The sequence below is a fragment of the Camelus bactrianus genome, chromosome 11 (genome assembly GCF_048773025.1).
Source record: "Camelus bactrianus isolate YW-2024 breed Bactrian camel chromosome 11, ASM4877302v1, whole genome shotgun sequence".
In the NCBI taxonomy this organism is placed as follows: Eukaryota; Metazoa; Chordata; class Mammalia; order Artiodactyla; family Camelidae; genus Camelus; species Camelus bactrianus.
This window is the reverse complement of record NC_133549.1, coordinates 68,627,151-68,652,340: the sequence shown is the minus strand read 5'-3', so window position 1 is coordinate 68,652,340 and position 25,190 is coordinate 68,627,151. Positions and strand designations below refer to the sequence as shown.

General features: G+C 34.9%; 2 protein-coding genes across 9 annotated transcripts in view; one reads left to right on the top strand and one right to left on the bottom strand.

Annotated features, from left to right (window-relative positions):
* DNAJC9 (DnaJ heat shock protein family (Hsp40) member C9) overlaps positions 1 to 23,663 on the top strand; it is a 40,880-nt gene extending 17,217 nt beyond the window's left edge. Inside the window, exons 5-6 of one of the 2 annotated variants that reach the window (XR_012510299.1) lie at positions 13,948 to 14,034; positions 23,267 to 23,663. Coding sequence is in view for 1 of the 2 variants with exons in the window: in XM_010963179.3 (XP_010961481.1) it covers positions 7,809 to 7,826 (18 nt within the window). In the remaining variant the exon portion in view is untranslated. Of the gene's footprint in view, positions 1 to 7,808; positions 8,715 to 13,947; positions 14,035 to 23,266 lie in introns of those variants that run through there. The other variant, XM_010963179.3, reaches the window with a different exon arrangement.
* The window catches only part of FAM149B1 (family with sequence similarity 149 member B1), a 52,681-nt gene that overhangs the window by 9,318 nt on the left and 18,173 nt on the right, over positions 1 to 25,190 (bottom strand). For 5 of the 7 annotated variants that reach the window (XM_045522718.2, XM_074374192.1, XM_010963176.3 and 2 more), the window contains 5 exons: positions 21,651 to 21,793; positions 20,744 to 20,860; positions 12,748 to 12,915; positions 8,970 to 9,157; positions 848 to 969 (listed from right to left, as the gene is read on the bottom strand). In XM_045522718.2, the coding sequence (XP_045378674.1) occupies positions 848 to 969; positions 8,970 to 9,157; positions 12,748 to 12,915; positions 20,744 to 20,860; positions 21,651 to 21,793 (738 nt within the window). The remainder of the gene's footprint in view (positions 1 to 847; positions 970 to 8,969; positions 9,158 to 12,747; positions 12,916 to 20,743; positions 20,861 to 21,650; positions 21,794 to 25,190) is intronic. The other 2 variants (XM_045522723.2, XM_074374194.1) reach the window with 2 other exon arrangements.

The window sequence follows — 25,190 nt, the reverse complement described above, 5'->3', positions numbered from 1 at the left end:
TTACCATCAAAGGAGTATTAGTTTACCTGGTTCACCCCCCAGTGTGGTAAGGTGTGGGCCTCGCTGAGTTTATCTTTAAATGGTCCTTTTGTAAATCCAGCTGTACAGTATCTGGCTGGCATACCAACAAAGCAGATACTAGATGTGCATCGATGAGCATGGCCCAAGGATTAGAATCCTTTTCTCTTTCTTTTTATCCCTCCCCTGCTCCCACAAGTAACATTGGGAAGCTATCATGTAGGAACTGGGACTACATAAATCATTACACAGGGATGAGACAGGCTCATCAACCTTCTGCAAGAAATGGCTGCCTTTGCTTTATGCTTATCTGCAGATTTATTTGAGACCATTTTCTCCTCTCTTTGATTTGCCTTTTACAGCTGAGTTGTGATTTCTAAACATCTAAAAGACAAAAAAGTCAACAGATTCAAATATTAAAAATAAAACTCAGGTAGGCTGAGATAAAAGAAAAAAGAGGGAAGAAGTCAAAAAAGAAGACCAAAGGACAGAATGTTAAGGCCACAGAAAATCTGAGATTGGTCCCTCTTTTCGTCATATCCTTTCTTCCCCAAACAGACTGAACCTGACCATACAATTGAATCTAGATTGCACAGCTTGTAGATATCTTTTCCAAAGAGCTACCTGAGAATTCTCAACTCTAATTTGCTATTAATTTTTTAAACTGAAATTAAACTTCTCTCTGCAAAGAGTCACTGGATTATTGTGATAAATATATAACTTTACTGGAAAAAAAGTAATAATGACATAATTAAGACAAATAACTTAGCAAACTTCCTCTGGGAGGAGCAGGCCTAGATTCTCCAGTATGTTCCCCCGTGGGGCTTACCGGATTTGAGGTGACAGACAGCACCTTAGACTGTGGCACTCGAGGTAGGACCAAAGGCTGTGGTTCACTCAGCACACAGGGGCTTTCTGAAGCTGGTCTGGTGATTGCAACATTACTCTCATCTGAGCAAAGGAATAGAATCTATTATCCATAGATATCTTCAGACCCACAGCAACAGTACTGTGAAGAAAAATCTCCCTTGAGAATTCATGCTGTCAAGCTCAGATTCACTCATCTTTGCAGTCCAATTTCATACCACCTGCATGTTTCAAAAAAAAAATCCTCCAAACCATGAATTTTTTTTAAAGTGGTTTCCTATGCTGGTGATGCCTGTTGATACCTGGCAGAGGAGAAGCAAAGATTTTTAGAGCAAAGTTGTCCAAAAGAACACTTGGAGTTGAAGGAAATATTCTACATGTGCACTGTCCAATATAGCGGCTCTGGTCACGTGGCTATAGAGCATTTAAAATTTGGCTAATGTGATTGAGAACAGAATTTTAAATTTTACTTAACTTTAATTAATTAAAATTTAAATAGCCACTTGTGACTAGGGAAACCTGGTGCCCATTATCGCTGCTGGTTTTGTAAGTAAAACTGCAACAGTAGTTTGTTTATTCTCATTACTGTATATTCCTTGTATGACTGTATCACATTATACTGTTGAGGGATGTTTGGGTAGTTTCCTGCTTATGTTTTCCAGCATACAGTGCTGTTATACATGTCTTTGGGGAACATATACTGAGTATTTAGGAGTGTACACAGCCACACCCACTTATATGCACATTGTTTATGGCTGCTTTTAATGGCAGAATTGAGTAGTTGCAATAGAGACTGGATGGCGGGCAAAGACTAAAATATTTACTATCTTTGTACTCAGAAGTTTGCTGACCCCTATTTTAGGACATTTCCATCAGCCCACTAAACCAGAGATCCTCCAGATACATTTTAAGATCAGTATCTTCTTTGCAGACTTTGTCTCAAAATTGCAACTATAATACAATAAAATAACCTAAATTTATGGATGCACAGAAAAAAGGATATTAATTCACAGCCCAACAGTAGTAATCTGTGAAAGCTGAAGTGAAAGTTTTCTCTGATATCTCAGTGTTTGATAACGAAAACTGATGAATTCCTTTATTACCAGGGTTTATTATTTTTGGAGTTTGGGTATTGTCCTGTATCTCCAAAAACTTAACTTCACATAATACAAAGCAGGTAGTTTTAAGAAGGATGTTAAGACCTATTATTCTCAAATGCCAGGTTTAAAAGGGAACTTAACATGCATGTAACACAGTGGCTTTAAAAAAAAGTCACATAGTATCAGGTGTGGCCAACATGTGGAGCAGCTAGAACTCTCATACAACACTGGAGAGAGTACAAATAGGTGCATCCACTTTGGAAAAAAATGTAGCAGTGTCCACTGAATTTGGAATAGCATGTCCAATGACCCAGCAATGCCACTCTTAGGGATGTACCCAGTACATATCTTCACCAAAAGACACATACAAGAATGATCAAAACAGCACTGTATGCTGGCAAATGTAACCTGGAAACTACCTAAATATTCATCAACAGAGGAATGGGATATATTCATACAATAAAATACAATATAACAGTGAAGATGAGCTATTACATACAAAACAGTCAAATCTAATAAACATAAAATTGAGTTACAAAAAAGCCAAGTGCAGAAGGGCACATATTATATGAATCCTTTTTAAAACAGGTAGAACTAACCTGTGGTGCTATGTAAGTCAAGATAGGGTTGCCCTTAGAGGGGAACGAGTTTAGTAACTTACTGAGAGAAACCATGAGAGGGGCTTCTGAAGTGTTGGTAATGTTCTGTTCTTGATCTGAGCACTGGTCATACAAGTGGATTCAGTTTTTAAAAATTAATCAAGCTTACCTGATATAAACATTTTGCAATTCTCTATATAGATATACTTTAATTATAAGTTTAAAATATGTTGTCTGGACTTCTGCTTCCTGCTAAGATGGAGTAACAGGGACTGGCTTTACCATCCTGCTTAAAACAACAAATAAGCCCATGAAACAATGGCTTTTAAGACCTTGGACATCAGGTAATGAGAGATAGTGATCATGAGATAGTAAATGAAGCTAGCTCTGCAACTGCCTTGAAAGAGTTTCCAAGACAGACACAAAGAGGGAGAACAAAGGCTGGGCCGAGTGGACTCCCCGATTTGAGAGTGCAGAGAGATCAAGACAGCTAGGGTTCATAGGACAGGGCCACAGAGGAGAAAAATGCACAGAAAGAGAACCCAGGATATCTTCAGAATATGGGGTGTCCTCTGATTACTCAAAAGAGTATTCATCAATGCATGTATGAACAAAAACTATCTGAGGCTAGGGAAGAGAACCAACTAAAACAATTAGAGGGAACAATGCCTGCTGCTCACTCAGGACCAAGAATAGTGCCTGCTCCTACTAGCCATACTGGAAACACTCATAATTAATGGGGCATTGGACAGAGTACTCAGGACGATCTTGTCTCAGTATCTAGGGAATAATTAGCTCTAGACTGAGCATTGCTCCAGATCTGCCTAACAAATTGTAAAAGCAAGACCAGAAAGGATTAATTTTTTTCCCAAGTAACTTAATTGCATCCCAGGAAAAGACTAAAAAAATTCATACAAATTAAAAAAAAATTCACCTCCCAATTAGATAAAATTCACAATGTCTGACACCCAAAGAATATTATGCAGCATAACACAACTCATAATGAGGAGAATATCAATCATTGAAACCAACCCAGAATTCACGCACGTGTTTGAGTTATCCCACTTTTTCAAAAAGTTAGAGACATGGAAGATATAGAAGTCACCCTAATACTTCATAGAAAACAAGTGGAAAAATACACTGAATGAGCTTAACAGTGGATTCAACATTGTAAAAGAAAAAGATTAAGGAACTGGAAGGCACAATAGAAACTATCCAAAATGAAACACATAGAGAAAAAAATTGCTTAAAGCATCACTTATTTGAGGGGTCAGTGAGCAAGTGAACGAATATATGAGCAACCGGAGTTCTGAAGGATTGTGGAGGACAGAAGAAAAATCTGAAGAAATAGCAGCTGAAAACTTGCCAAACAATGAAAACAGTAACAGATCCAAGAAGCTCAACAAACTCCAAGCAGGAGTATCATGAAGAAAATTACATCAAGGCACCTCATAATCAAATGCTCAAAACCAGTGATAAAGAGAACAATCTTCAAAGCAGCCAAAGGAAAAAAAAAAAGACATGAACACAGGAACAACAACGATAAAAGATGACATCAGATTTTTTTTTTGTCAGAAACAGTGCAAGTGAGAAGACAGTGAACATCTTTAAAGTACAGAGAATGTCCACCTAAATTTCAATACACTGCACAACTATCTTGCAAGAATGAAAGCAAAATAATTTTCATATCTCAAAAGAAAGAACTTATCAACAGACCCACATACAAGAAATTTTAGAGGACATCCTTCAGGTTGGCAGCATTTTTAAAATTTTTAGTGAGATAAAATTTGCTGTTTTTAAATTAAGCATTTTACAGTATACAGTTGAGTGGCTGTTAGTATATTCACAGTGTTGTGCAACCACCACCACTTCTAATTTCAGAAATTTTCCTTCACTCCAAAAAGAAACCCCATACCTCCCAATGCACTGCTTCCTCCATCCCCTGGCAACCACTAAACTACTTGCTGTCTCTATGGACCTGCCTGTTCTAGACATTTCATCTCAATTCAGTGGAATCATATGGTCATACAACATATGACCCTTTGTGTCTGGTTTCTTTCACATAACATATTTTCAAGGTTCATCCATGTTTTAAGATGCATCATTACTTAATTCCTTTTTATGTATGAATGATACTCCATTGCATGGTGTATTAGTTACTCAGGCTGCCATGACAAAATACCACTGACTGGATGGCTTAAAGAACAGAAATTTATCTTCTCACAGTTCTGGAGGCTAGAGGTCCATGATCAAGTGCTGTCAGGATTAGTTTATAGTGAGACCTCTGTTCCTGGCTCCTAGGCAGCTGCCTTTTTGCTCTGTCCTTGCATGACCTCTTCTCTGTGCATGCACAGAAAGGGAGAGGTCTGATGTCTCTTCCTTTTCTTATAAGGATACCAATCCTATAGGATTTGGGTCCCACCCTTCTGACCTCATTTAACCTTAATTACTTCCTTGAAGGCCCTATCTCCAAACATAGTCACATTGAGGGTTAGGGCTTCAACGTGTGAATTTTGAGGGAGACGCAGTTCAGCCCATAACACATGGATATACCAAGTTTTGTTTATCCATTCATCAGTTGATGGATGTTTGGGTTGGTTCCACTTTTTGACTGTTATAAATAATGCTGCTGTGAACATTTGTGCAAGGCTTTTGTGTAGATATATCTTCAGTTCTCTTCGTATATAAACCTTTGAGTGGAATTGCTTGGTTATAGGGTAATTTTATGTTTAACTTTCCGAGGAAGTGCCAAACTGTTCCCACAGTGGCTGCATCATTTTACATCCCACTAACAATGTATGAGGGTTCTAATTTCACATCCTCATCAACACTTGTTATTGTCCTAAAAAATACAGCCACCCTAGTATGAAGTGATATCTCATTGTGGTTTGGGCTTTGATTTGATTTCCCTAATGAATGATGTTGAACATCTTAGCATGTGCTTATTGGCTATTTATATATCTTCTTTGGAGATTGTTTCTTCAAGCTGTTTGCCCGTTTTTAAAATTGGATTGTTTTTCCTTTTGTTTTTGAGTTGTAATTCTTCATATATTGTAGATACTAGATTCATATCAGGTGTATAATTTACATATATTTCCTCCCATTCTGTAGGTTCTCTTTTTACTTTCTTGATAATGTTCTTTGATATACCCTAAAGTTTTTTATTTTGATTAAGTCAAGTTTGTCTAGTTTTTTGTTATTGTTGTTTGTGTTCCTGGTGTCATATCTAAGAACCCACTGCCCAATCCAAGGTCATGAAGATTTACTTCTAAAAGTTTTATAACCTTAGCTCTTAAATGTGTACCTTTGATCCATTTTGAGTTGATATTTTGTATATGGTGTGAAGTAAGTGTCCAATTTCATTCTTTTCCATATGGTTATCTAGGTGTCTCAGCATCATTTTTTTTTCCATCTGTATTTTCTTTTTCAAAAATTGATGTATAGTTGATTAACAATTTCAGGTGTATACATAGTGACTCAGTTTTAAAAGATCATACTCCATTTACAGTTATTATAAAATATTGGCTACATTCCCTGCCAGCACCATTTCTTAAAGAGAGCCTTCTGCCCCCCACCACTGAATGATCTTGGCATCTTTGTTGCAAATCAATTGCCCATCGATGTATGGGTTTATTTCTGGACTTTTGATTCTGCTCCATTGATCTATGTGTGTTTTTATGCTGGTACCACATTATTTTGATTACTGTAGCATTGTATTAAGTTTTAAAATCAGGAAGTGTGAATCCTCCAACTTTGTTCTTTTTCAATATTGTTTTGGGTATTCAGGATACTTGCATTTCTGTATGAATTTCAGGGTCAGCTTCTCCATTTCGGCAAAAAAGGCAGTTGGAATTTTGATAAAGTCACATTCAACCTGTAGATGTATTTGGAGAATATTGCCATCTTAACAGTATTAAGCCTTCAAATCCATAAACAGAATGTCTTTCCACTTCTTAGATTTCCTCTATTTTCTTTCAAGTGTTTTACAGTGTTCAGTGTACAAGTCTTGCATTTCCTTGGTTCAGTTTATTCCCACATATTTTATTCTTTTTGATGCTATTACAAATGAATTGTTTTCTTAATTTTATTTTTGATTGTTCATTGATAGAAGTAGGAAGAATTCTGAGAAGCATGACAGAAAAAGACACAAATTACTGTGAACATACTTAGTAGGAATCTGGATTTGGAGGTAACTGTAGGGGAAGGCTCAGGAGGAAATGAGGAACATGTTACTAGTAACTGGACAAAGGGAGATGCTTGTTATTTAGTGACAAAAAGCTTAGTGAAATGGTCTCCTGTGTTCATATGGAAAGCAGAACTTTTAAGTAATGATCTTGGTTATATAGCTAAGGAGATTTCCAATCAAAGTGCTGAAGGTGAGGCCTGTTTGGTTTTTTTTTTTTTTTTTTCTTACTGCTTATAATAAAACACAAGATGAGAGATAAAATGAAGGAAAAACTATTAAACAAAAAAACCCCCAAGATTTGATGATTTTTAAAATTCTCAATCTCTTTGGATAGCAAAAGGTTCCAAATAAGGGGAAGCTATCAGACTCTAAAATTTGTACTAGCAGGAAGCAGCCTAATGAAGTTACTCAGTTGCAAACATATGCTGCCTTTCATGAAAAAGGAGGGATGACTCAGGGTGGAACCAAGAGCTCAGAGGGTAGAGCAGAGAACTGAGAGGATTATTTCCAGGCTTTGAAACTTAATGAAGGAACTCCCAATATTTTTGCAGCTGGATTTCAGAATTGCTATTTGCTATGGACCTTTTTTTTTTACACCTACTCCCTTGGCCTTTTAACTGGAGTGTCTACAGTGGTTATCCTTGCCCTGGCCCACTATTGTATGTTGGGTATGTTAGGGTCAAATAATTCATCTCTGGGAGTGGAATGGGTGGATTATATAGTCAGATGTTCATATATCTGTGTATATAACCTTTACTTTCACAAGTCTATAGGTGGAAAGAAATTGTACCCCAGTGACTTCACTTATATCCAGGAACTACATTCATACTGGGACCTGATTCAAAATCTTCAGAGCTGATGCTATATTAGGATGAATCTCTTGGAAACCCTGGAGGGGAGTTGAATGTATTTTACATGTGGGAGCACATGAATCATTGGGGGACAGTGGGAATACTGTAGTGGACAAATTCTAAGGTGGCCCTCCTATGATTCTCACCTCTTGGTGATCACACCTTTGTTTAATTCCCTCCCTTTCAGTGTGGGCAGGACCTGTGACTTGTTTCAGACAAACAGAAGATGGTAAAAGTGATGGGATGTCACGCCACGACTATGTTATGTTATATAGCTTCTGTCTTGCTAGCAGATTGGCTCTCAAGTCTTTCTTGCTGGCTTTGAAGAAGAAATCTGCCATGAATACTATAGCTACAAGAAACTGGATGCTTCCAAGAGCACACCGAAGGGGATGTGGATCCTTTTCTAGCTGAGCATCTATGTGAGGACCCAGCCCTACACAAACCTTGATTGCAGCCCCGTGAGAACCTAAGTAAAGGACTAGCTAGCTGTTCCTGGATTTCTGGCTCACAGACCTATGAGATAATCAATGTGTGTGACATTTTTTTGTGCAACACAGAAAACCAATACAAACAATTCTTAATAAGTTAATACACATTTGACCATATAATCCAACCATTCCACTCCTAGAAATTTACTCAAGAGACTAGGAAATATGTGTCCAAAAAATTCTTGTACACTAGTGTTCATAACAGCTTTAATAGTCCAAAAATGAAAACAATCCAAATGTCCATTAGCAGATAAATGGATAAACAAATTGTAGAACAATGGAATACTACTCGGCAGTAAAAAGAATAAATTATTGACACACAGTGATATGGATGAATCTCGGAATGATCACACTGAGTGAAAGAAGCTGACTACATGATTCCATTTAAGCAGATAAACTGTCACTTGGGGATAGTGGGTTGGGCTGCGGCAGGAGAGAGGGATTACAAAATCATGAACCTTTAGGGGTAATGGATTTGTTCACCATATTGACTGTCTCATGGTTCCATGGCTGCATACATAAGCTCACCAAGTTATACACTTGAAATATGCATGGTTTGTTGTATATCAGTTATTCTTCAATAAAGAAGTTTTAAAAATGTGTTTGTCACTTGCACGAGTTTTTTTTTTCTCACAAATAATTATATTCAAAGAGAAAGCACAGTATCTAGTCATCATATATTAGGCTTTGTTACTCATCCACTCATTGTCAGGTATTTTCTAAATATCTTTTAGTTTCTATGAGAAATACAAATACGATTCTTTGGTACTAATTAAGCACATAATCTAATAGACTGGTTAGGGCTTGGAAATCAAAAAACAATTATTTTTTTATATTGTTTTCACAAAGAGCCTTACCAGAAGCAAATCCCTCCCAGTGACTACGTGTCAACTGCTCCATACAGCTTAGTACCTTGCTCCACACGTCATCAAACACGTAAGCAAGGACGTCCTCTTTCATGCAGTAAAATGGAGCAATCGGTGGGTACCCTAATTTCTGTTTCTCTGTAGCTGCTTCTGATTTCTTTCCGTGAAACCCCTCTTCCCTGTAACAGTAAGAAAGACTTCACAGTTACTCTTTACTGAATGTTCACCACTATCTTTTGTGCTGCTTAGCAGTGTGATTTGTGCCCACCCTGTGCTGCCAACCCTACCCCTCTCCCCAGCCAGGCATAAGTAGCACAGATATTAAGCTGCCTTGTGAACTAAGGGAGTTCTCAACAGGGGAGATTCTGCATTTCCCTTTTCACTCCCACCCCACCCCCCAACTCTGCCAAAAAAATAGGACAAGATAAAGAAGACTGAGAATCACTACTTTTTTTAGCTGTAAATAAATGAGCACTGCCAACTGAGCAACCAGCTATGACAATTAAGCACACATAAATAATCTTTTTGTTGTAATTGGATAACATTTAGATTAATATTAACGTGACACATTTAATGACATGTAACTGTGATTATGGCATAATTATTTGAGGCAGTGATTCATTAGGGAAATAATCCACATAGATTATTAAAATTAGTATATTTTTACTAATCCAAATAAACATTTGGTAATTGGCTATAAAGGAAAAAGAGGCTAGCCGAACAGCACAGGAAGCTACTCTGAGGCTCTTCTGGAGACTGTGTATCTATAACCCAGGAACTCCCAGTTAGCTAAGCCTGTTTCTTCTGACAATGAGTGCTAATAGCCCCAGAATTCTGGGGGGAGAAAATCTAGCTGACAGATATACTTACCTATGACAGACGTATTATAAACTAAGAGCAAATTCTGGAACTGGCTTGGGGTGGGGAGAAATACCTCCCAGCCTCTACAGTAAAAGTTACTCCTAGGGCAGCAGAGGTCTCATAAATTAATAGGAAACTAGGCAGGATAGAAGGATGCTAAGAGGTTTATGCAGGGCAGCGGGACTCTCTGCTTCTCCTTTCCCAAGGAAGAGCTAGCCTGGTGCTAAGTGGGGAAGGAGGCCAATTAGTATTAGTTGTATTAATTTATATTGCTTTTTAGAAGAGAAAAAGACATTCATGTGAAAATTCAAATTGTACAGAAGGAAACATAAGTACATAGTGAAAAATAAGTCTCCTACGTCTCTGTTCCCCAGTCCCCATTCCCAGAAGGAAGCATACATAGGTCCAGAGAAATAGTTACATCACACACTGTACTGCACCTTGCTCTTTGAATTATCAGTGTATCTTGGCACAGGATCCCTAACAATACATGTAAAATCTGCCTCTTTTAAAAAATAACTGCGGAGTATTCCATTGGATATAGCATAATATTTCTAATTAGTTATTAATCAACCAACCTTTTGCTCTTATAATCAATACTGCAATTAATATCTGTGTACAGATCTTTCTTGACTTATGTATTGGGTTACAGCTCAATAAACTCTTCGTAAATTGAAAATATCATAAATCAAAAATGCATTTAACCTACTGAACATTATAGCTTAGCCTCACCTACCTTAAACATACACAGAACACTTACCTTACAGCCTACAGTTGGGCAAAATTATCTTACAGAAAGACTACTTTGTAATAAAGTGTTGAATATGTAATTTATTGCATACTCTTCTGAAAGTGGAAAACTGGTTGTATGGGTATAGAATGGCTGTATGTGTATTGGTTGTTTACCCTCGTGATCTCGTGGCTGACTGGGAGCTGCGGCTGCTGCTGCACAGCATCACAAGAGAATATACTACATATAGCTAGCCCAGGAAAAGATCAAAATTCACAATTCAATGTACAGTTGCTACTGAATATGTACTTTTTTTGTACCATCATAACATCGAAAAATTGTAAGTCAAACCATCTTAAGTCGGGGGACTGTGTGTATGTAGTTCTTTGGCTACATGGGTGTTATATCTGTAGGGTAAGTTCCTATAAATAGAATTATTGAGTCAAAGGGTATATGCATTTCAATCTGAAAGATATTGCCTACTTTCCTCTAAAGAGGTAGTATAATTGTCCAGTAGTGAAAGAACGTGCCTGTTTTCTCATTCACGGAATTATCAGACTTCTTTATCTTTTGTTCTTTGTAGCCCAACAGATAAAATAGTATCTCATTATAGTTTTAATCTGCATTTCTAATTGTGAATGAGATTGAATTTCATTTCATATATTTAAAATCCATTATAATGTGAACTACTCTTGTTCGTTGACTGTTTTATCCTCATTCTTTCCCTTATTGATGTACATATTAAGGAAGTTAAGCCTTTGAGTATGTATGAACTGCGAATATTTCTGCCAGTTTGTCTTTTGACTTCAGGAGTTTTTTCTGTGCAGAAATTTCATTTTATGTAGTTATTGTTAAGAATTTCTTAAATCACTTGTCGATTTTATGCTATGGTTAGAAAGGCCTTCCCTATTCTCAAATTATTTTTTTAAAAACAATCTTTCATATCTTATTTTCTGTCAAACTTACATGATTTCATTTGTCACATCTCAGTATCTCAAGATGTTGGAAAGGAAGACTGCCTTTCTAAAAAATCTTCCCTGTATTCCCTAAAATTCATTAGGTTTACTATCAGGAAAAGGGGAAGGGATAAGCCATGAATATCATATGTCAGATTAGTTAAATCAGCTTTATTTTTTAATAAGCTAATATGAAGGGAAAAGACCTTTGAGAAAAAAAGGAAGAGAAAACATGGAAGAGAAAACAGGGCTAATTTGACCCCGGCCAGATGAAGTCAAGGGGAAGGGGGCAGTCTCTGGAAAGCCAAAACAACATACTCTTGGAACAGTGAGCTAGCTCAGTGGTGTTATGTATAGAAATCTGGGTTATGCTTACCTGATCCAAGTACTGTGTACATTAAGCACGGGAGTAAATGTGTCTCAGGAGGAAACATGATGGGAGGAAGAGAAGTCCAGAATCATGTGACCCAATACTAACTAGACCTAACCACAGCCTCACAGCCTAAAATGAAATTCTCACTTCTAGATGTGCTGTGGTGACTATTAATTCTGAATTTTTAAAAGCTTAGAGGAATTATTTAAGAGGCTAATATTTCAGAAAAATAACATGGAATCGTGAAGAGAGCACTGGATTTACAATCAGATGAGTAAAATTTTTATTTTAGCTTTACCTCAGACATTATTTAACCACTATGATTCTCACCTATCCTGCAAAGAGGGTAAATAATATCTGTGTCACAGAACTATCGTCATAATACAATAAGAAGATGTAAATTAACATTATTAATTATAAAGTCTGCCAAGTAAAAGGTTTTGTATAAACTGTATATACCGTTTTCAAACAGGATTTATGTAAACAAGGCTCACATCTTTTTAACTCTTTTAAAAAGTTTCAGAGTTTCCACGAGTTACTGATGATAATTTACAAAGAGTAAAATTATGTGGAAAAAAAAATTGATGCATTTTAAAATGTTTACTCTCAGGAAGAGGCAAATTACATGTGCAGGAAGAAAATATACAAGGAAGTCTGGTATGTGGAAGCAATAAGAATTTATATCAACTAAGTACATGAACACTGGTCACTGAGAAATATTAGAAAAATAAATAACAGAAATGGACATAAATCTAATTATAGGTAATATTTGTGGTATACTTTAGAAAAAGTAGATATTAATACATAAAATAGGAGGGGAGTAAAAAGTTTAAAAGACATAATACTCACATATCTGTGTGGTCGAATGCTAGGTATTCCTCTATTATTCCTTCAGAGAAGATGACACAGTCTTCCTCTTCTCTTTCCATAGAACACAAGCTAGGGGATTTGGCAATGGAAGATGCTTTAGGAGCATAAGAAGATGAAAAATGTAACTTCTTTCCCCTAATACCAAATCTGGGGGAGGAAAAAAAGCAAATAGTAATTACGTACAGCATAAACAGTTCTCACAGCAACTCAGTTGCACAAGTTTCAGCTCAAAGTCCCTTGCTCTAGTGACCCCTTCCTGGACTACTCTGAACCTTAAATCTATAATTTCTCAGAATAGGAGTAAATACTAGCCATAGACCTACTCTGCTTAGGTGTATTATGCACTTTTGAATACTCTGTGCTATCTTCTCAGATGCAATAGCTATGGCTATAAAATGTTTTTTTTTTAATTTAGTAAGATTCACAGTCATAATTACTTCTTTAAGATACCTCAGGAAATTATGAGTTTGTTTCAATAACTCAATCATTTTTCAAAACGCATGCTCCTAAAGGGCAAGGATCTTCTCTCATTTATATTTAAATTCCTCTTCCTACCCAAGTATTCAGTGAATATGTAATAACTCATTCACTTCAGCAGATTTACTTTGGAGAAAGTCAAATCTGAGCAATACAATTTTTTAAATGGCTCTCAGTTTAACCAAATATTAAATATAGCCAATGTATGCTTTGTGCTGTTCTTTATACTTTTTTGTACCTTAAGTATTTTTTTTAAACAGTGAAAAAAGAATAAACCTATGTCACTTTTCATCAAGGCTAGTCGGAAAATCTTATTGGAAGACATTTTGGAAATATTTATTAAAAGCCTTAAAATAAACATACCTATTGATTCAGTGGTTTCATTTGTAGGGATTTCCTTCAAGGATATGACCTACAAGATTTAGCTATAAAAATTATCATCACAGAATTATTTATAATTGACAAAAGTCAATACTAGCCCAACTGTTTCAAAATGTAGGATTGGGAATTGGTTGTTTAAATAATAGTATTGGAAGTCTATGATGTTATTAAATTAATGTTGGGGGGAAAATGGAAGATGCTCACAATAAAATGGTAAGTATTAAAGATTACAAAATAGGTACAGTAATTTCACAAAACTATATATATATGTGGCAGAAAATGCTTAGAGTGTCCAATATCCATTCTTCCCTTTTTTCCTAGTAAACGATGCCAATTTAGTTCTGGAGAGCAATACACCCAACCTTAAAGACATTTCCCACTACTTTGCGGCCAGATGTAACCAGTGAGGTAAGAGCAGAATTGTTGTGTGGGACTCTGGGGAGGCTGTTTAAAGAGAACTGGCCTAGCTATATGAGGTGCCCTTTTGCCCTTCTGCCTTTCCTCCTTCCTGCTGCCTGGAAAGTGAATGTCATATTTGGAACTCTATCAGCTATCTTGGACCATGAAAAAAACCCAGGAAAAAACATCCTGGGCTAGCATGGTGTAGCAGAAAGATAAATGGAGTCTAGGACCCTGAAAACACCATGCCATCACCATGATGTCTTTAGATACCCTTCCTCCAGACTTCTTTTAAAAGAAAAACCTCTGTTTTGTAAGCCACTAAATAAAGTATATGGTTCAGAGGAAGTGGTTGGAAAGGTATGACGCCAGACTGTGAAGTACATTTTTAATTTTGTCTAACTGATAGCAATGGAAATGAATTAAAGTTTTTAAGAAGGGGAATGACAGCATCCTTGCTTTAAAAGATCACTATGGTGGTGATGAAGATGATAATGTGGTTAGGAGGTTAGTGCAAAAGATAAAGCAAGAGCTGGTAAACTGATGAGAGCCTGGACCATGGCAGGAGCCATAGGGATGAAGAGACAGTAAGAGATGAGAAAAAGTCTGAAGAACCAGCACTTCTAAACCAACTGGTATTACTGTTTATGAAATCTCTATTACTGTTTATAAAATCTCTAAACTTGAGACTTAAGAGTTTTTAAAGTCTTTGTTATGAAATTCTAAAATAGTGATACCCAAATTCTGGTCAACAGATTTATGGCAATCATGACAGATTTGTTTACTGATCCACACCAAAATGAGCAAAATAAGAACAATGCTCAGTAAGACTATAAAATACCCTTTCTTGAAAAGGACTGTCCTTATTATGTATTATGCACTTCATGCTTTTTTTGTGTTAAAATGTCTTTTCCTTTATAAAATAGTGGTGTTAGTACTTTTTTTCTACCACATGACAAAATTAAAAGCTGTCAAACCCATGTCAAGCGTTGCATTCGCAACATTCCATGTTACTCTGCTATTGTATCATTCCATTTGTATTATTAACCAATCATTTTTTAGTCAGTGGTAACTAGTGGAATTACCTCCTTTAAAAAAAAATAGGCTTTTCTAACAAAGTATAGGCCTTTTCATTTGTTAAAAAAATTTTTCAGTTAGATAAAGCGGTAGCAAAAAACAGATGGTAGTAAACTGTCTTTGCAAATGTTATTTCTAACAAAAGAGTCTTTTAAATCATCAGACTTCAGAGATTACCATGTCTAGAAAATAACCTTTAACTTCTAAAATGTTTGTAGTTCTTTTACTTACTAAAAGAATAACAGTAGTCTTACCTAATAATGTATTGACCTGAAAGTAATATTTATATTAAAGTAATATTTAAGTTCAGATCTGTTTTCTTGTGAGAGGAAAAAAAAAATCACTGCCACTTTATTCTTCTTCACTTGTATGGAGGATAAAATGACTTTGCAAGGTTTATTATTTAGACGGTCTAATTTGGAGCCAGCCCACGAAGCTGTAGGCCTTAGGAGGTGGAATTCTGCAGCCTTCATGGAGGTGATGACTGCAGCCCTCCAGGGCGGATGGGAGGAACAAGTGGCAAAGAGCTCTCCTTCCTGACTAGGATCTGAAAAGCACAATTAACTACTCTCAACTCCACTTCAGACCAAATTTATCTCTCAGTAGACCTCTAGAAATGACCAAAATAGAAGAAATTTACATGAAGGTGTGAGCTCATGATGCCAAAAGGAAAAACATTATAACTTAGTATACTGTAAAGGAAATATGATTGTGGATGGCCCTACCAGTAGAAGAACTGAAAGAGAATATTTCCATGGTTTTAGAGAGGTTCAGAAAGCTCTTTATGTCTTAAAAAAAAAAATCTGATTTGTAATTAGCTTGACTGGGCTCTTGCATTTAGGACAGTTATAAAAAAAATCAAAGAAAATGAAAGCAAAAGCTATAATTTGTAATGAGTGACACAAGGGAGGTGGGCTTAGGACAAACACCACTATATCACTTTAATGATTTTTTTTAAATTGTGGTAAACAATAAAGCATCAAATACACCATCATAACCGTTTTAAACTATATGGTTCAGTAGTGTTAAGTATATTCACATCATTGTACAACAGATCTGTTGAACTTTTTCATTTTGCAAACTGAAACTCTGATACCCATTAAACACTAATGTCCCTTCTTCCTCCCCTCCCTTGACATCCCCCCTTCTACTTTCTATGTCTATGATTTGACGACTTTAGATACTTAATATGGGTGGAATAGTGTTGTATTTGTCCTTTTGTAAGTGGCTTATTTCACTTAGTATAATATCAGTGAGGTTCATCCATATTGCAGATGTGACAGGATTTCCTTCTATAATATTCCATTGTATGTATATACCACATTTTCTTTACCCATTCATCTGCTGATGGATATTTGGGTTGTTTCGAACTGTTGGCTGCTGTGGATAATGCTGCAGTGAACATGGGTGTGTAAATATCTCTTTGAGATCCTGCTTTGAATTTTTTGGATATTGGATATATACCCAGGAGTGAGACTGCTGGATCATATGGTAATTCTATTTTTAATTTCTTAAGGAACTTCCATATTGTTTTCCATAATGGCTGCATCATTTTACATCCCCACCAACAGTACATAAAGGTTCCAGTTTCTCTACATCTTTGCCAACACTTGTTATTTTCTGTTCTTTTGTTAGTGGCCATCCTGATGGGTATGAAGTGATATTTTATTGTGGTTTTAATTTGCATTCCTCTTTTGATTAATGATGTTGAGCGTTTTTTCATATGCTTGTTTGCCATCTGTATATCTTCTCTGAGAATTGTTTATTCTAGTCTTTTGTCCATTTTAAAATTGGGTTATTTGTTGTTTAGTTGTGTAAGTTCCTTATATATTCTAGATATATGCCCCTTATCAGACATGCAGTTTGCAAATATTCTCCCCCATTCCACAGGTTTCCTTTTCACTCTGATGACTTTCTTTTGATGCACAGAAAATTTTAAGTTTGATGTAGTCCCATTTGCCTGTTTTTGCTTTTGCTGCCTGTACTTTTGGTGTTCTATCCGGTAAATCACTTCTAAATGAGGCAATGAGGCTTTTCCCCAATGTTTTATTTATAGTTTTAGGTCTTACATTTAGGTCTTTATAGTCCATTTTTAGTTTATTTCTGTATATGGTGTAAGGTAAGGGTCCCACTTCATTCTGCATGTGGATATCCAGTTTTTCCAATACTACTTGTTGAAGAGATTGTCCTTTCTCCATTGTGTATTCTTGGCACCCTTGTTGAAAATCATTTAGTCATATACACAAAGGTTTATTTCTGGGCCCTCTGTTCTTTTAATGATTTCTTAAGAGTTATAGTTTTGCATATAGTCATATATTTTAGCAACTTATTAGTTATTACAGTTAATTTTTGTTGAGATATGCATTTAAATTAAGGGTAGCTCAGCCCCTTATGCTAACTTGAAGCAGCAGAATGCATAGTTTTTTCAAATAGAAATGTCTTAGAAATCATCATTTCAGGGACCTTTTCTGGCCTTTGCTTTCTTTCTCCTTCTGCTGCCATCATCTTCTATCGTTGTAAGTTCCTAGAATTCCATTTTGACCTAGACATTAATATTTGTTTTGATTGGTAACACTGTTTTGCAACCATAATATCAATTAATTAATTTTCATGGATTTGTTATCATATAAATATGATATTTTGATTTAGTAAAAAAATAAAACAAAACTGAATGCTAACCATGCTCTAGGTGTTGTGCTAAGTATTAGAGATATAAAGAGGAAGAGATTGCATTTTTTGTATTGTTTATTGTACCACTTTACTCTGGCCCAAGAACTCAAGAATGGAAACTGGACCAGATATCCTGTTTGGTACATTTGAGATTTGAAAGAAAGCCAGTGTGGGAGGATTAATGAATGAGATAGAGAGTGACAGAAGATAAAGACAGAGATGTAGACTGAGGCCAGCCCTTGACATAATTTTATATTTGTATCTTAAATTCAGTGGGCAGGTATTGAAGATTTTTAAGTAGGGGACAGAAAGGATTAACTCTGAGCTTTAAAAGGAAAATCTGATGTAATGTGGAGGGGCAAGAATGGATATAACTTGAAATGTTATTTTTACAGAAAGTCTCAGCAGTTGATAAGCCTCATATTTTATGGAAAACTTATTTGTTAAACTGAAAAAAATATTGAAATGAATTCTTGACACATTTTCCACACTTCTTATTTAAAAAGGGGGCAAAACTGTAGCAACACCACCAATTTATATACCCTCACTACCCTAATTTTGTTCTCAAATACTAGTAGCCTCTCAAAGGAATTAGGCCTCCTTGAATTTCAGATGAATCCGTGTCTAAAGGAAGGAAAAATTAAGTAGGGCCTAGAACATCCTACTGTAACCAGAAAGTAAGGTTATAGTCAAGACAAAAACAAGGGAGTTAGCTTGACATGGGCAAATTGTAACAGTCTGAGCATCAATAATAATTATGGTTAATTAAAATGTATAAATACATATATATTGCAAAATGATCAAAGTTCTTTCTTTGTTTCGGTAGAGGACAGAAATCCTGAAAAACTTAACTTTGTTAGCGAAATAAGGGAGTATGGATGCTAAAATTTTAAGTATAACAGTATAAAAGTAATGAATAACTTCCAAATTGATAGGGGAAATATGGAAAACTCACTGTAACAGAGGGAAAGAGAATTAAAACACAAGGGGGAAAAACACAAGAAAAAGAAGATAAATAGAAAACACTAAATGGTAGAAATGATTCCAAATACTGCACATTACAGTAGACAAAATTTACCCATAAATAAGACAGAAACTCTTAAAACTGGATTTTAAAAATCCAGCTACATACTATTTTAAGAAATAAAACAGGGAACTATATTCAATATCTTACAGTAACCTATAATGAAAAAGAATATGAAAATGGGTGTATGTATGTATATGGATGACTGAAATATGCTGTACACCAGAACTGATGCAACATTGTAAACTGACTATACTTCAGTAAAAGAAAAAATAAATCTCTGAGGGGGCAATGAGACAGGAGGGAGAAGGAAAGGGCACAATCATTAAAAGAATGACACAGAAGTTAGCACCAAGATGGCAGAAGATTCAACTCCCAGTAGACCTTGAGCTTCATTATACACTCACTGTACTAAGTTAGCATAGTACATTGGCACTCCCGCAGGTGCCATGTCCAGGGCTAACCATAAAAGGTCAAATAGTGAGTGATGGCCCAGTTCCTGGGGATCCCAGCCTGTCTCCAAAGTAGTTGGAATAATCCTCCCACCTGTTAGCATATGAAATTACCAAGCCCATAAAAACTAACAACTCCGCACCTTGTGGTCGCTCTTTTGCTTTCTGAGATGGCTGGCACACTGTATATGGAGTGTCTGTCTACTTCTGCTTTACCCACCCCCACGCCTCATGTCCTCTATGGCCTTCTGAGATGGCTTACACTCAGTCTATGGAGTGTGCATCTCTCTGACTAAATCTACTTTTACGAAGGGAGGAAGGGAGAAAGAAAGGAAGTCTGCAGTATGTTGTAGATGATTTAGCCAGATGTCCTTAAAAAGGAGGCGCTAACTGCTCAGACTTGTTTCTTATTTCTTTAGAAATAAGTTCTCTAAATGGAACTAGTATTTATAGTTATAAAATAATAAGGGATATATAAAGTTTATACTAACAGATCAGGTAAATATATCTTAATAGCAGGGCATGGGTTTTGTAATTGTGGTCAGTGAGAATTATAGAATATATTATTTCTGTGGGAGACATTAGTTTTTAAAAATCTGAAATGTATATAAAAGGAGTAAACTTAAAAAGGCTTATTGATGTAACACATGAGGTTTAAATGTTAAAAGAAAGCTCAGTCTAGTGACCAAAAGCTTAAGTTTAAATAACTTTGGGAGAAGCAAACAAATCCCATTCTCTGAGCAAAAATCAGTTAGTTGATAACCCAGATTCCATAACCCTAACTGACCTACGACAATAATACTTTACTTTGTGGTCTAATGAAATTACTACAAGCCCAAAAAGGCATCAAAAGTAAGTAAAACTCCAACTCTTAGAAGGTATCAAGTAAGTAAAGCTACAGTCTTAGGAAAAAGTAAAGGAATAATTTTAAAATGAATTAAAACTATGAAATGTTAGCATAGAATTAAGGGTAAGCATAGATTTTTGAAATAGTCCTATTTGAGTTTATTTTGCTGCTGTTTAAATAGTTGGAGGTGTTCAAAGAATTAGCCATTTAAATTAATGTACTAATTACTCAGTTTAAGCTAATATACTAACAGCAGTTTAACTTCTGTAGATTAAGTTGTAATTAGCATTACATGTTTAAGAAAAATCACTTTTTCAAGATTTTTTTCAAAAAACTTTTAAATGTTTCTTAGATCCCTGAATTTCTTTAAACCAGTGTATCTACACATCTGTTCCAAGAGGGAAGTGCCTGTATTTATAGACAGATGTAGATATAGATATATATTGATCTGAATAACCCTTAAGCCCTAGAGAATGTCTTACTTTTTGAACAAAAAATTAAATAACAAATTTCTAATATGCATGAAGACTATGGTCAATCTTACAGAATTTGCTTGCTTCACTAAATACCAATAGTAAGAAGTATTTTAATCCCTAAGTATAACTGGTAGAATATAATACTTGTACATTACAATACATAAATACTTACATAGTAGAATCTCTTTCTTGAGACAGTGTTGCCTCATATGAAGCTGAAACAGCAGAAGGGGATCTAGGGTACAGTCCATAACCTTCACTTGGAGTGATTATCTGCCTACCCAGAATCCTTCAAAGCGAAGAACATAAAGAGACAGTTAAGCACCTTCACCGGGCATATATAATGTAGATATTTTTGGAACAAATTTGATGGCTTTACATAGAAGTCCAGTACATACTTAGTCTGTTACTGATTAAGAAAGATTCTTGAGAGAAATGTGAATCCAGAGCCTTATTAAAGGTATATCTCTCTTCCCCAGAATGGAGATGGAAAACATAAAGCTATAGTCACTCCCTCTACTCCCCCCAAATCTCCAAGGAAACTAGGCAAACATTTGTAATTTGCCCTCCATCCTCTATAACAATCTTCATTAAATCTTCCAAAATGGGTGAAAGACAGGCCAAATTAGTGAAAATTGAATTATATTTTTAAGAACATGAATCTATAAATTTTAAGTATGTGTAATAAGTGCACTAATGCAGTTTCTAAGGACACTTCCTAATAGCCTTTATCTGCTTTCAAGTATATGTGCGTAAGAATTTAACTGTAGACAACAGTGTAACCAAGTACATTTTCTGAACTTCTTGCTCTAAAGAAGAGCTCTTTGGACAGCGACAATACACAGATCTTAGCTACTGGTATAGAAATTGTTTTACTCAATTAGGACAACATATTGGTAGTTATGAAACTCAGAGAAACTGCCATCGACGTGAGTTTTCTATCAACTGAGGCTTTTCAGCACATGGCCTTATTTACACAAAACCATGCCCATAAAGATTTCAGAATAAATAAATAGGTTTTTTTGAAGTCTGCTTTTCAAATTCTAGTATTAGCTATGAATATACAAGGATTCCAATACCTGAGGTGAGGAAAGCTACATGTCCACTGTTGGCACTCTTCTTGTAGACTCTTAGTATGTACACTCAACTTCTGCTCATATAAGAGCTCATCAATGGCTGTGAACATTGCCTGGACTTTTTCAGTTGCATTTTGATCAAGTTCCTAGAAGAAATTATTACTCCATAATATTTAGGTGAACTTTAATCTCTGTTAAAAATCGTAAAGGTTAGTGGGGGAGGGTATAGCTCAAGTTGTAGAGCACATGCTTAGCATGCACGAAGTCGTGGGTTCAATCCCAGTACCTCCTCCAAATATGAATTAATAAATAAACCCAGTTACCTCCCTCATTAAAAAATCATAAAAGGTAAAAAGCATTCAGATTTTTGTTTTGTTTTTGATATTTAGTCCATTTGAAATACTGTTGAATTTTTGTTAAAGAAAAGTTAAGTTAATGAGTTTTGGCTCTTTAAGTATTCAAATAGCCTTCCTATTCCTGTTTAAAGGAAATTTGTAGAAATATCTAATTTTAAAAGTAACATTTTCTTCATCATGAAAACCCAGAAAAGTATAAAGAAAAATAAAAATTACCAATAATTCTACCACTGTAAAATAATGATTGTTAATTTTAGTATAGTTGCTTGGTTCCAGTATTTTTTTAGAGCTTAAAGTAGACAGTCAATCCTACATGTATAATACTTTGTAGTGTGTATTTTTTACTTGACAATTTAGGTTAAATCTTTTCCCTATAAATCTATGGCTATAAACTGTGAATTTGATCATGTTATCTGATTATCTGCTTACTCTCTACTTTATCTGTATTTATGCATCCTTTTGCATTCTTGTGGAAGAAAAGTTACACCTTCTTTTAAAAGCACAAGATGAGAAATATATATTTTCATTCTAACAATAAAAGTCAGCTTCTATACAATAAAACAGGGCTTGCTAGGTAGATGTAGAGTTTAACTTTAAAGACTCAATACAAATATATTTTTAAATTTTTCTTATTTATTATTTTCAAGTTCCTGGATGGAGTAAGCTCAAACTTTCCTAGTCTCAGTGAAATCTATTACTTTTCCTATTAAATACTTATCTTCTTAAATTCTGTTCATGTCAGCTTTTTTTTTTTGCTGGTATTTGCCTCTTAGAACTCTTTCATCCCTTCATTTTCAACATTCAGGAATCATTCTGTTTTTGATATATTTCTTTAAGTAGCATGTAGCTGGATTTTTAAAATCCAGTTTCAGAGTTTTTGTCTTATTTATGGGTCAATTTTGTTCACTTATAATTATTGTAATGTGCAATATTTGGACTTATTTCTACAATTTATTTTGTGTTTTCTATTTACCTTCTTTTTCTTGTGTTTTTAATTCTCTTTCCCTCTGTTACAGTGAGTTTTCCATATTCCCCCTATCAATTTAGAAAATATTCATTATTTTTATACTGTTATACTTAAAATTTTATTATCCATACTCCCTTATTTCACTAACAAAGTTTAAAGTTTTTCAGAATTTCTGTCCCCCACTGAAACAAAGAAAGAACTTTGATCTTTTTGTAATATATACATATATCAAATTATGTTGTACACCTAAAAGTAATTCAATATTATATGTCAATTATATCTCAATTTTTTTAAAGGAAAAAGAAAAGGAGAACAAAGATGTGAGATACATTGTGAGGACAGAAGACACAGAAATTGATGACTGATTCATTGAGAGAGGTGGTTGTGAAGATGAATCCAAGCCTTCCATTCTGGGTGGTAGGATGCTGCTAGAAATCTCTATCGTATTTTTTTCATTTAACTTTTTATCTTTACCTTATTTCTGACTTAATAGCATATATTTTTAAAGCAGGAGAGGTAGACACTTAGGACTTTTCAGGAAAAACTCTTACTAGTGTTTTTCAAGCTTTAGGACCATGTGGACAGTGAAATCAATTTTAAGACATTATTAAGTAATACCAAAAAAGTAAAATATAATAAAGCAGAATGGAAAGTAAAATATGATAGTGATCACTCATATAATGGTTCTTACTTTGTGTAGTTTCGTCATGTGTTTTATGTACACACACTGGGTTACAATGTCAACTACATGTGTTAGTGTGAGTTGCAGTTTAAAGTTTCAAAGGCACTTTCTAGTCTAAACCTTCCTTCCTTCAGTTTACAGGACTATTGACAAAAATGAAAAGGGATTTAGGGGCTTAAGACATCTTTCACCACTTTGACAATCAATGACAATCTACTTATGTAAAACAAATTTTTAAAAAGGACTTTGATATGCTTTAACTTCCCTCTAAGCATCTTCCATGTGATTTTTATTTTGAATTTTAATATTAGTATTGGTTTTAACACATAAAATATTATTGTTATTTGTTTTAGTAACTACTTAGGTTTACTAGTATGCTTTGCCAATTACTTTGTTCTCTGTTGCTTCTTATATCCCATTCCTTTCTTCTGGCTTTATTTTCCTTCTTGCTACAATCTGTCCTTTAATAGTTCTTTCAGTGAGTATAAATGAATGGGAAACTTTTGTTCTATAGATGTTTAAAATGTCTGTATTTTGCCTTCACTACTGCATGGTAGTATATCATATATACATAATTTTATTACTTATTATATATATCATAAATAGAGGTATATCATTTTTTCCTTAGTTTGAAGATATAATATCATTGTCATCTGGCATTTATTGTTCATTGTGAGCAACCTGTTGTAAGTCTGATTTTTACTCCATTATATGTGATCTATATTTTCTAATAGCTTTTAATAGTTTTTTTTTTCTTGATTTTCAGCAGTTTCTCTGGAATATATCTGGAAGTTTTTTGTTTTTTAATTTGTCCTTCACTTACAGTGCCTTTTCAACATGAAGACTGTTGTCTTTCTTCAATTCTTTAAAAAAAAAATCAGTGATGATTTCTTTTAATATTGCCTCTCTTCCATTCTCTCTTTCCAAATTTCTGTTAGACATATATTGCAGCATCTTGATCCATTTTCCATGTCTCCTAACTACTCTTCAGATTCTCAATGTCTTTAGCTTTCTAGTTCCAGGTGATTTTCTTAGTTCTGTCATTCAGTTCACTACTATTCTGTTTTACTGGGTTCCATTTACATAGAGTAATCATGTCCAGTTATCTGTTGAGATATTTCAAATGCTATTCATGTCCAAGATTTTAAACTGGATCTTCATATCTGTCTTTTCTTAAATTAAAATCTCTACCTGCTTTGTTTTAAGAGTCCCCAGTAATTTTAATAGATGCTATCTTATCCCTTAACTCTGAGTACTTAAAAAAAGTTTAATAAACTTTTGGAGAATAATTTATATACAGTAACATTTCAAGTATATACATGCAGCACAATGAGATTTGACCAATGTATTCACCCAACTAACCACCATTTCCTTCCAGTTTAGAACATTTCTGTCATTCCAGAATGTTCCCTTATATCCTATGTAGTTGAATTTTCCCATTCCCCATATCAAGAAACCATTGATCTGATTTCTGTCACTATAAATTAGCAGGTCTGTTCTAGAACTTCATATCAGTAGGCTCATGCAGGATGTACTTT